General features: G+C 43.6%; 1 protein-coding gene across 2 annotated transcripts in view; it reads left to right on the top strand.

The window, feature by feature from the left end:
• The first annotated feature begins 450 nt into the window (after positions 1–450).
• Positions 451–12,977, top strand: part of MIA3 (MIA SH3 domain ER export factor 3) — a 47,769-nt gene continuing 35,242 nt past the window's right edge. For both annotated transcript variants that reach the window (XM_054467956.2, XM_054467973.2), the window contains exons 1-4: positions 451–631; positions 3,533–3,666; positions 6,819–6,905; positions 9,639–12,453. In XM_054467956.2, the coding sequence (XP_054323931.1) occupies positions 499–631; positions 3,533–3,666; positions 6,819–6,905; positions 9,639–12,453 (3,169 nt within the window). In that variant the 5' untranslated portion in view covers positions 451–498. The remainder of the gene's footprint in view (positions 632–3,532; positions 3,667–6,818; positions 6,906–9,638; positions 12,454–12,977) is intronic.

Genomic DNA, 12,977 nt, shown 5'->3' with positions numbered 1-12,977 from the left:
GAGGAGAGGACAAGGCTGCTGCCAGTCCTCCTCCTAGAGGTCTCCCGCATCCCTCGTAGAGCCCCTGCTGACGTGTCAGTCGGAAACTGCTCAGACCTTCGCGGGCGCCGCCCCTCTGCGCTTGTCTTCCCACACGCCCCCGGCGCTCCGCCCGGTCCCTGCCCGCGTCCCTGCGCCCGTCCCTGCCCCCGTCCCCGTCCCGGTCCCCGCCCCGGTCCCCGCCCCCGTCCCCGTCCCCGCCCCCGCCCCAGCCCCCCTCCCCGCCCCAGCTCCCCTCCTCCCCGCCCCAGCCCCCCCTTCCCCGCCCGGTCCCCGCCCCCGCCCCCCCCCTCCCCGCCCCGTCCCCGCCCCCGCCCCCCCTCCCCGCCCCCCCTCCCCGCCCCGTCCCCGCCCCCGTCCCGCCCCTCTGCGCCCGCCCCGTCCCCGCCCCCGTCCCGCCCCTCTGCGCCCGCCCCTGCCTCCTCCTCCGCGTCACCGGCTCCCCGAGTTGACCACAACATGGCTGCGGCGCCTGGGCTGCTCGTCTGGCTGCTCGTGCTCGGGCTGCCCTGGCGGGTGCCGGGCCCGCTGAACCCCAGCACTGGCCGGCGCTTCTCGGAGCACAAACTCTGCGCGGACGACGAATGCAGCAGTGAGTGCGCTAGGGGGGCGGCTGGCCTCGGGGTCTCCGCCGGTCCCGGGGTCTCCGCGGCGGCGCCGCCTGGGCTGTGCGGGGACCGGAGTTCCGCAGCCCCGCAGGCCGGCCCGGGGGTCCCAGGCGGGACGGGCTGAACGCGGGGGTGGGCGCGCTCCGGGTGCCTGTGTCTGCCTTCTCCCGCTCTGCCTGCGCCCGGCCCCTCGGGCCTGACCATGGGGGGCTGCACCTCCCACTTGTTGCCAGCGTTTTATTTTTCCTCTGCTGAGGCGGGGGGTTGCTTGCGGTGGTCCCCGGCTTCCCCAGTAGTGGCTCACAGCGTCCCCTTCCCACCCCTCCATCTGCCTGGGCTCGGAGGATAGATGTGGTTGCGCGCCGCGCGTCTGGGCTCCCCACGCCGCAACCAAAGCTTTCTTGCCCGCGCTGCGGGGACCTCAGTGGGTGCATCACCCCGGCAGATGCGCCAAGGGCTCGGTGGGCGTTTTCCCAGTGGCAGGTTGATGGTGGGGTTTGTTTGGAAAGGCTCCCTGGCGCTGCTCCTTTGCCCTTCTGCTTTATTGGGATTTGGGCTTGTACCGCCTTTTGAACAGGAATTGGGAGTTTAGGTTTGGGACGAGTCCGGAGTCCAAGCACTCATTGTATTCCGAGGTCTCTGCCCTGACTTTCATCAATCCTGTCGTTTCTCTGCTTGGAAGCCTCCTTGCAGACTGCCAGGCAGGGCTGCAGGAAGACCAAAATCTTTCGCTCTGCAGAGACCGAGGATCTGCACTGGCCACCTGGGACCGGCAGCCTCCTCTTCTGTGCGCAGGAAGCGGAATTGCTCTCCAGTCTGGGATTGGAGGTGGGCGGTGGAGAGGGCACAGATCTTCAGGCTCAGATGAAGAGGGTTATTACAGGAATGACAGTAAATACTCCAAGGGTCTCATAAGCCAAGCTTGGTTTAGCCTTAGCCACTTGTGTGTTGAAACCTCTTCCCTCTATGTTCGCTGGACCAGGATCATTTTAGGGCCTCCCAGACCGTCTCAACCTTGTAACTTACTGATAGCCACCGCAGAAACGGTTTTTCATACACTGTTAAGCAATGCCTGTAGAAAAGTATTCATTTTAAGAAGGCCAAGAACCCTACGGTTTAGCTGTTTATATTCAAATTGATGTTATCAAAACCGAATTTCGTAATATGAACTGTTTGTATCTCTACAACACTAATCAAGAAAAGAGATCTTTAATGAGTGTGAAGCCATTCCTAGAGATAACCCTGTGGTTGATGTAAATAAACACTACAAAAGCGGTACAACTGCCATGATTTTTCCCTTTAGTTTTCTTGGGTCAAAACCACGCTGTTACCCATTTGCCGTTGGCAATGGCAAGATAGTTGGTATTCTTTGCTTGCAAGCATTGCCCTGCCTGGGTTCCTCAATACAGGTTACCCGGAGAATCATCACATCACTGATGCTTCTTCAGTACTGAGGCGTGATGTTAGAAGAGCTCACGGTTGTAACATAACTTGAGAAATGGTATGTGTTCAGAGGAAACCAAATACAATAGGCATCAACAGGAGCAAGGTCTAGATGGGTCTGTGTTGTGTTGTAGAAAGTGTTTAGTAATGTGAGTGTGTACGGTGCCCTTGTGTGCTTTTCAAATAGCTGTTCCACAGGGCGCATTTTGTTGGCATCTGATATATTATCATAAATCCTCTATGATCTATTATAAGGGGGAGCAAAAGAAACATTGCCGTTTCCAGTTCTGATCTTATTCCCAACCTTAAATTGTCCATCACCTTAAACCTGGCCTCACACTCAATTATATCTGAGCTACAAAGCTGACATGTTGGAAAGTAATCAGAGTTTAGCTTCAAAAAACAAGTAGCCCCTTCCAAATCTATATGTGTGTATAGCCATTTAAAGGCACGTTTTTAATGTATTTTATTGCAAATTGGCTTTTGGAAAAAGTCTTGTTTCCATTCATCCTTCTTTGTCTCTGCTATTTAGATGTATTTATTGTCCATTTCATCTTACATGGAAAACTGTGTATGTGGTCAACAAAAATAAAAGTACTGCTTCTACCGGTTTCTAGATCAAGCGTGATTGAATTACTGACCTATTCTCATAGTTTTGCTTAGTCCCAGCCAAATGAGATGTCGACTTTTTATTTTGTTTATAGAAAAATATACATAAGGGTATTCTTTCCTTTGTTTTGAAACTTAATGTTGGATACAGTCAACATTATTTACTTTCAGAAAATATTGCCTTGTGATGTAATTGAATCTGTAGTAGGGTGTGATAGATATCCTTTCCCATTAATTTATCCAGACACTGTACTGAGGGAACAACTTGGCTGCAAATGAAATTGACAGTGTTTACTGCTACATAGTACTGGTTACAGTCACTTGAAGATAGAGCCTTTTAGTGGTTAGTTCAAGTTAATTGACCTCTTGGGGGTTCCTGGGTACTCTAATTCCCTATTACCCTTTCATGTAGCCATGCTTAAGCTAGTCATCATTTGGGCTTGAATTTACCCATTTGCAAAAGGAAGCTTTTTATGAATATGAAACAGAAAAGATTGAGGACTAGAAGGTTAGAGAGGGAATCGAGAGTTTCACTTGGGTGAGAAAAGCCATGTGTGGTAGTTGACACATTGCTTTTTGTTTCTCAGTATTATCCGTAGAGAAAAATAGAGAAGGTTTTCCTTTCCCTTGTCTGCTTGCAGAAGGTATGATTTATAGCAGTAAAGCTCTAAGGATTTGAGATACTTTGAGCATATGAAAGAAATTCCAGAGAGTACTGGAAAAACTTGGTTGTTGTTTATAGTGGGATTCTTATATTTCCTGATAAATCAATATGCACTGTGAACACTGAATCCTGATATCTGGCTATTTTTTTTCTCTCTCTTTATATACAGTGTTAATGTACCGCGGTGAGGCTCTTCAAGATTTCACAGGCCCGGATTGTCGTTTTGTGAATTTTAAAAAAGGTGATCCTGTATATGTTTACTATAAACTGGCAAGAGGATGGCCTGAAGTTTGGGCTGGAAGTGTAAGTAAAATTTTGGCATACTTTGTTTGCTTAATTTTTATTGGCTTCTTTAGCACTGTAGATTTAAATGACTGCATTTTCTTGGGACCTTTGATGGAGTTAACTTGTCCTCTCTGCCTGACTGTGAAAAAAGATGGCCCTGTGTCCCCAGCAGGCCTTGGGTCTGCACAGAGTAGGGGCTCAGCAGAGCCTTCTGAAATAGAACTGATTCTGGCAAGTTCCCCTCAGCGTCAACCTCTAGGATGCTCCGTACATATTAGAGGTTGAAATGGTAAGAGCTGAAAAATTCTTTACTTCATTGCTTTAAAAAGGAAGGATTCATAGGAATTAGACTTACTCCTGTAAACTATGTGTGAGAGAGTGTTTCAGGCATGTAAGTTTAAAGTTGATTTTATGTGTATTTCTTTGCTTATATTATTATTTATGAAAAAGTGGCAGTCTTGGGAACAGTTCCCTAATCATCTGTGCTATTATAAGTCTGTAAAAAAGCAAGATGTTGTGTTTCCCGTGTGCTTTCTTGTTTGTATTTTTGTTTGCAGCCTTGGGGGTCATCCTTGTCCTGCTTTTCAGACACTTGTGTCTGGAGGTTACCCCAGGGGATCTGTTCCCGGCTGATTTTATGGGTACCCTGATATCAGACCTGGCAGTCAATGACTGCATCATGCTTTGGTGTTTTTAATGAGGAGATTCACTGGGAGTGACCTGATTGAGAGGCCTGTCTTATGAGTTATTATCCTTTCCTTTTTAGAAAGCGTGATATGTGGACTGTGTCTTTACTTCAAGTAGTAAGGGTCCTCGATATCTTTAGGATTGTCCCAACTTAGAGAAATACCCATCCCAACTATGAAAGTTTTCACTGTCAGTAAAACACCAAACAAACAAAGAGAAAATAAGGCTTCAGAAATCCCCTTGGGGAAAACAGACGGATTTTGTTGGCATTCCAGGTTCCTAGGGAGTAATCTTGGGAAACAACAAGTGGTCAGGTTCAGCTCTCGTATTTAGAGAGCATCCCAAGTGACTCACTCCATACCAAAACAAATCTATTCTGTTTCTTTCAAGTCTACCTAATGAGATTTGTTGATAATCTTTACTCTTGGAAATATTTTTCCATGTACCTAGGCTGCGTTTTTCATAGAACAGTTAAGTTTTTTTTTCCACTCCTCATCTTTGAGCATTTGGATGAATGAACTTGACTTAACATTTTCCTCCCACTGCAGTTTTGCTCATTCACGTATTCACCTCTGGATGTCCTGTCAGTCTTTCTGGGTCACACCTCTCATCCTGCCTTCTTAAGGAACGCTGCCTTCAGCACCCAGCCAGAAAGGATCTTTGCTGCCTGATGATTGTTTAGGTGGCACTTTGTTTGCGCTGTTCATGTGGCATTTGTTTTACTGCTTTGTATGGCAGTTAATTTGTGTACTGTCTTAGCTCACGTAAAGTCAAAGACTCTTTAATGGAAAGGCTCATGCCTTATCTGTCATCTTTTTCAGTATTTCCTTATGAGGCAGTGGCATTTATTTATATTTGTCCTGATATTATCTTATGCAGAATTTGTTCTCTTAAGGCAATACTCTACTTCCCCCCCTACCCCCCGCCCAAATGAAATCAACAGTACCTCGGCAGAAATGATTTATGAAAGCAAAATTAGACATAAAGATTTTTTCTTGTCATGTGGGCCTATGATTTTTTTTTTTTTTTTGGTCAAATAAGAAATGAGATGCCACCTGTGGTCCTAATTGACAAAGATTAAGGAAGGTAAATGTATAGTATTTCCCTTTCTCTATATACCTCTACCTCTGATTTGTTTCCTTTTTCCAGGTTCTCCCTTAAAATAGTCTCCCCTCTAATTTGATGAACCTTATTCTTAGGAAATTAAAAACTCTGTCTTCAGCTTTCAAAATGATTCTCATTTCTGTTTCTTAGTTTTCATTCTGCAGTCTTTTTTGGTTTCTTAGCATTTTAGACTTGATCTGCCGATAACACAGAGTTTAATTGCCCTTATCTAATCTCCATGGCAGTATTTTACTACTAATACTGGCTTTCAGATAGTTTTCAGATCGAGAGCACTCATGAATGGAGATGTTTTATGAATTAGTGATAAGATGGCCTTTTTTTCTTTTTGTGCATTTGATTTACATGCCAGCCTCCTCCTTTAATGATTGGGAGATCTACCTCTTCCTTTCAGACAGTGTGTTTCTCAAGAGGGCACATTTTACTAGTGCTGAAAATGAATGGAATTATTTTCTGTACAGATTTTGGTGTGCATGAAACGAAAGCTTGGTGTGCAGATTAGTGTATATTACACTGTAATTTTGTTTTGTCTCCAGTTACCAATATCGTTTTGGAAAATGGCAGTATAGCACATCATATCTGCAAATACAGTTGATCCTTGGGCAACACAGGTTTGAACTCTGTGGGTCCACTTATAATGCAGATTTCTTTCAATAAATATATTGTAAAATTTTGTGGAGATTTGCATTAATTTGTTAAAAACTCAGACTGCATAGCCTAGAAATACTGAAAAAATTAAGAAAAAGATATGTTATTGATATGTAAACTATATGTAGATCCTAGTGTATTTTATTGTTTACTACCATAAAACATTCACAAATCTGTATAAAAAGTTACAGTTTATCAAAATGTACACACACAAACTCAGATCTTACATGGTGCCTTTTGCAGTCGAGAGAAATATAAACAAACGTAAAGATAAAATATTAAATCATAATTGCATAAATTAATTGTACTACATACTGTACTATAATATTTTATAGCCACCTCCTCTTGCTATTCTAGTGAGCTCAAGTATTGTGAGTATCCACTTAAAATGCCATGTGACGCTAATCATTTCCACGTGAGCAGTTCATCGCTCCAGTAAATTGTATAGTGCGTAAAAAGTGATCTCTTGTGGTTCTCATGTATTTTTTGTGTTTAGTGCAATACTGTAAACTTTGAATAACACTCTGGGACCCATACAAAGTGTCACTAGTGATGTTGGAAGTGGTCTCAAATAGCGGAGAAAAGTAATGACATTACAAGAAAAAGCTGATTGCTTGATATGTGCTGTAGATTGAGGTTTGCAGCTCTCTCGTTTATATTTCTCATACAGAATTTGATTGATATGTGTCCCTTTTGCCCATTCTTTTGTACAGGTTGGACACATTTTTGGATATTTCCCAAAAGATTTAATCCAGGTAGTCCATGAATATACCAAAGAAGAGCTACAAATTCCAACAGATGTAAGTTGTGGATTTCTGTCTTGTTCTCAGTTATAAGTTGGCTTATAAGTGACTACCTAGAAAAAAAGAAAAATTTCAAAAGAATTTAAATGAGATTTTATCATAATCTGATAGTTATCTAATATATTGAAATAGATGTTCTTATATAAGGCTATGTACTCTTTTTTTTTTTTTGTGTCGGAGTCTCGCTCTGTCACCCAGGCTGGAGTGCAGTGGTGTGATCTCGGCTCACTGCACGCTCTGCTTCCTGGGTTCACGCCATTCTCCTGCCTCAGTCTCTCGAGTAGCTGGGACTACAGGCGCCCGCCACCACGCCCAGCTAATTTTTTGTATTTTTAGTAGAGACGGGGTTTCATTGTGTTAGCCAGGATGGTCTCGATCTCCTGACCTCATGATCCGCCCGCCTCAGCCTCCCAAAGTACTGGGATTACAGGCGTGAGCCACCGCGCCGGGCCAAGGCCGTGTACTCTTATACAAGGCTTTTATTTGCTGCTTTATATGTGAAAAATTAAGAGTTCAGTAGTTTTATATTTACTTATTAATGTTAGAAGGCATATAATTTCATTTCACAAGCAAAAGGAGAAATTTGAAAACTACTTATTGGATAGCTGTTAGACATTTTAAGGATATAGAAGTCAGGTTAAATTAATTAAGCTCTAATTTTATACTGAGCCAGAAATGCAGACTTACAAAGGTTTTCTTATTATTGACTCTTTAGTGATTTAAGGCACTATAGTTATATATTTGGAAAAGGGAACCAGAGAGTTTCAGGTAAGGTCCAGTCTCATATCTATAAGGCGCTAACTACACATTCTGTAGAGCATTTATCTATAGTGCACAATGGCTTCGTGACTAAAAGGATTTTGTGTTCTAGAATCTGCATTCCATCTGATTATTATTTTTTTGAGACAGAGTCTCTCTCTGCCGCCCAGGCTGGAGTGCAGTGGTGCGATACCAGCTCACTGCAGCCTCTGCCTCCCAGGTTCAAGCAATTCTCCTGCCTCAGCCTCCGGAGTAGCTGGGATTACAGGCGCCTGCCACCATGCCCAGCCAATTTTTTTGTGTTTTTAGTAGGGACGAGGTTTCACCATGTTGGCCAGGCTGGTCTCAAACTCCTGACCTCAAGTGATCCATCTGCGTTGGCCTTCCAAAGTGCTAGGATTACAGGCTGCATTATATATATATATAACACTGTGCCCAGCCCCCCATGTGATTGTTTTCTGAGTTTTAGAATTTATAGTAATTGATGTCTGCTTTCATTCAAAAGTCTTTGAGTAGCTCTTTGAAGTTGCTGCAGAGCGTGCCAGCTGCTGGGCTAGGGCAGGTCTTAGATGAGATTGGCAGAGTGAAGTCACAGAGCTATTGCTATGCTTAAAATTTCTCGATGGTCTCAGGGGTTATATAGTCAATCCTATTGCCTGTTTGGCTTCACTCCTGATGAAGAGACTGCCCGGGATATGAGTGTAAGACAGCAATTCATTGGTCACAGAGACCTGACCTGTTTTGGATTCTGTATACTAATTGCAGTTCCCACTGCATGATTCCCTTGATATTAAAAAAATTGGCTCAGAAGTGTGCATGATGGAAAGAGGGAAGTCATTCATCTCCAGTACACTGGACAGGTCTCACCAGAAGATTGTGAATGTTTAGTTAGGGGAAGAAAATTATCTTTGTTGGTTTTTTAACTTTTCCATCATTTTATGGGTCCTTGTATGTCAATTTGCTTACTGGTGGAGGAAAGGAAAAATATAGATTTACTTGATAGTCCTGAAAGCAGATCTTAGTGACTGCCTAGAATCCTTATTTGGAGTTAGGTACCTACCTTACTGAATCTTGTTTTCAAGTTGTTCTTGTGGCAGTATTAAAATGGGGAGCCTCCTTTATACCATTCTTTGTTCTCTTACATTTTTATATCTCATGCACTTGTATCTCAGTAAGTTCCTTCTGAAGCTGATTTCTTTCCCAGTCCAAGGAAAATATGAGCCCCAAATCCATGTAGACTGAGAGCCTGACAGCCAGGTGATTCTGCCTGTTTCTGACTGGGTGAGCAGAGAAGTATGACATAGAGGGCGCAATGTAGAGAAGCTGATGGTCTTTCAGCTCCTCCTGGATGGGTTATTATGAGGTGAATTCCCAGAACATCAGGCATAGATGTTGGGAGTTGGGGAACCCAATAAATGACACCTCACTTTTCCCCACCTGTGCTCAAAACAAATTGAGAGACCCAGGAGTTGGGCAAATAGGAGATCAAAATGACCCCATTATTTACTGATAAAGCTGTTTGGGGTATGCAGAAATAATGGGCTTTCTAACATTGCAGTCTAAACTAAGATGGACTTATCCAGTCACAGACAGAGCTACCCAATAGGGGTCTCCCCAGGTGGGACTGTCCCTGTAAAACGGACAGCATGGAGGAACAGAATATGCATTTCCTCTCCAGCAGGTCCCAAACAGAAAACAGGATTGGGACTGAGCAAACTCACCGGTCACATGAATCATTCTTCCCCTGGGGAAGAGAGAATGAAGGGAAGCCAGGAGTATTACTCAGATGGGAAAGTGGGTTCCAGCCTCCTATCCACCCACTGCCCAAGAACAGTCAGTGCCCAGTGTTGACGTAAAAGCTCCTCTAGAGCCAAACATGAATTTGAGATTATCTCAATCATTAACATGGATAAGAGTTTGCTCTGGTGACAGTTGGCTATTGACAGACTAATGTTTTTCTTTTTCTTACAGGAGACGGATTTTGTTTGTTTTGATGGAGGACGAGATGATTTTCATAATTATAATGTAGAAGAACTTTTAGGGTTTTTGGAACTGTACAATTCTGCAGCTACAGATTCTGAGAAAGCTGTAGAAAAAACTTCACAGTATATGGAAAAAAACCCTGAATTAGCTAAGGAAAGGGAACCTGAACCTGAACCAGTAGAAGCCAACTCAGAGGAAAGTGATAGTGTATTCTCAGAAAACACTGAGGATCTTCAGGAACAGTTTACAACTCAGAAGCACCACTCCCATGCAAACAGCCAAGCAGATCATGCTCAGGGAGAGCAGCCTTCATTTGAATCTTTTGAAGAAATGCTGCAAGATAAACTAAAAGTGCCAGAAAGTGAAAACAACAAAACCAGCAATAGTTGTCAGGTCTCAAATGAACAGGATAAGATTGATGCCTATAAACTTTTGAAAAAAGAAATGACTTTAGACTTGAAAACCAAATTTGGCTCAACAGCTGATGCACTTGTATCTGATGATGAGACAACCAGACTCGTTACTTCATTAGAAGATGATTTTGATGAGGAATTGGATGCTGAGTATTATGCAGTTGGAAAGGAGGATGAGGAGAACCAAGAAGACTTTGATGAATTGCCATTACTTACCTTTACAGATGGGGAAGATATGAAAACTCCAGCAAAGTCTGGAGTTGAGAAATATCCAACAGATAAAGAGCAGAATTCAAATGAAGAGGACAAGGTTCAGCTAACTGTGCCCCCTGGCATCAAAAATGATGATAAAAATATACTAACAACCTGGGGGGACACTATCTTCTCTATTGTCACAGGAGGTGAAGAAAAAAGAGATACGATGGATTTAGAGAGCTCTAGTTCAGAGGAAGAAAAAGAAGATGATGATGATGCATTAGTCCCAGATAGCAAACAGGGGAAACCACAGTCAGCAACAGATTATAGTGACCCTGACAATGTAGATGATGGTCTTTTTATTGTAGACATTCCTAAAACAAATAATGACAAAGAAGTAAACACAGAACATCACATTAAAGGAAAAGGGAGGGGAGTTCAGGAATCCAAGAGGGGCCTGGTACAAGATGAGACAGAATTAGAGGATGAAAATCAAGAAGGCATGACTGTGCACAGTTCTGTTCACAGCAATAACCTCAACTCTGTGCCAGCTGCTGAAAAGAGTAAAGACACATTAAAATCAGCTTATGATGATAAAGAAAATGACCTAAAAGGAGCAGCTATTCATATCTCAAAAGGAATGCTCCACGAAGAAAAGCCTGGAGAGCAGATTTTGGAAGGTGGCTCAGAGAGTGAATCTGCACAGAAGACTACAGGGAATCAAATGAATGACAGAAAGATTCAACAGGAATGCTTGGGTAGTGCACCACTCATGGGAGATAACTACCCTAACGCATCCAGAGACAGTGTGGAGGGAGACGCTTTGGTAAATGGGGCCAAACTGCACACGCTTTTAGTGGAGCATCAACATGAGGAATTGAAAGAGGAATTAGTTCTTAAAACTCAAAACCAACCTAGATTCTCCTCTCCAGATGAGATTGATTTGCCCAGAGAACTGGAAGACGAGGTTCCCATTCTGGGAAGAAATCTTCCCTGGCAACAAGAAAGAGATGTGGCTGCCACAGTCAATAAGCAAACGAGTGAGAAGATAAGGCTCTCTGAGGGAGAAGCCAAAGAGGACTCCTTGGATGAAGAGTTTTTTCATCACAAGGCAATGCAGGGCATAGAGGTAGGACAGACAGACCAAACTGACAGCACAGGAGGACCAGCTTTCCTTTCTGAAGTAGAAGAGGATGATTATCCCTCTGAAGAACTGCTAGAGGATGAAAATGCTATAAATGCAAAACCATCTAAAGAAAAAAACCCTCGGAACCAGGGCAGGCAGTTTGATGTTAATCTGCAAGTCCCTGACAGAGCAGTTTTAGGGACCATTCATCTAGATCCAGAAATTGAAGAAAGCAAGCAAGAAACTAGTATGATTTTGGATAGTGAAAAAAAAAGTGAGACTGCTGCCAAAGGGGTCAACACAGGAGGCAGGGAACCAAATACAATGATGGAAAAAGAACGCCCTCTGGCAGATCAGAAAGCACAGAGACCATTTGAAGGAAGTGACTTTTCTGACAGCATAAAAACTCAGACTCCAGAATTAGGTGAAGTGTTTCAGAATAAAGATTCTGATTATCTGAAGAACGACAACCCTGAGGAACATCTGAAGACCTCAGGGCTTGCAGGGGAGCCTGAGGGAGAAATCTCAAAAGAGGACCATGAAAACACAGAGAAATACATGGGCACAGAAAGCCAGGGGTCTGCTGCTGCAGACCCTGAAGATGACTCGTTCCGCTGGACTCCACATACAAGTGTAGAGGCAGAGCATAGTGACAAGAGGGAGGACTTACTTATCATAAGCAGCTTCTTTAAAGAACAACAGTCTTTGCAGCGGTTCCAGAAGTACTTTAATGTCCATGAGCTGGAAGCCTTGCTACAAGAAATGTCATCAAAACTGAAGTCAGCGCAGCAGGAGAGCCTGCCCTATAATATGGAAAAAGTCCTAGATAAAGTCTTCCGTGCTTCTGAGTCACAAATTCTGAGCATAGCAGAAAAAATGCTTGATACTCGTGTGGCCGAAAATAGAGATCTGGGAATGAAGGAAAATAACATATTTGAAGAGGCTGCAGTGCTTGATGACATTCAAGACCTCATCTATTTTGTCAGGTACAAGCACTCCACAGCAGAGGAGACAGCCACACTGGTGATGGCACCACCTCTAGAGGAAAGCTCGGGTGGAGCAATGGAAGGTGAGATGCCTATGGCCTTGTAGAACTGGGCTGGAGAAGCAGGTGGGTGGGTCACTGAGGTGCCTCCTATCTTGTGAAGCTCTGTTCAGTTTCCAATGTGCCTAAAGGAGAGGGACAACACGGGGAGGTCCACATGTTCCTTCCTGCCATCTTTCTTTTAGGCTGGAGCATGGAGAAGAATTTCTTGCTGTTTCCCTTAGAATAGTTGAGACTGGTTAGCATTTTCAAAAGGAAACTTTGTAAAAAACTAAAGAGAAATAAACCAGAAAGTAATGTACAAAATACAAATGTCATGTAAAATTATGAAAGGGTTTTATTGAACACAATTTTTCAATCGTCAGATAACTGCTCTGTAACCATGGATTGACCGGTATAACTTTTAGATCAATGCCTTGGCTAAATTCCTACATTCTCCCCAATTTTATCTTTTGTGGATGGCTTGTTCTTCCTGTTTCTTGGGAGCACTTACTCCAGTTAAACCCTCCTGGGCCGTAAGGTTCTTGCATTCAGATTAATCCAGGTTG

The sequence above is a fragment of the Pongo pygmaeus genome, chromosome 1 (assembly GCF_028885625.2).
Source record: "Pongo pygmaeus isolate AG05252 chromosome 1, NHGRI_mPonPyg2-v2.0_pri, whole genome shotgun sequence".
Classification (NCBI taxonomy): Eukaryota; Metazoa; Chordata; class Mammalia; order Primates; family Hominidae; genus Pongo; species Pongo pygmaeus.
This window is presented reverse-complemented; position numbering and strand designations above follow the sequence as displayed.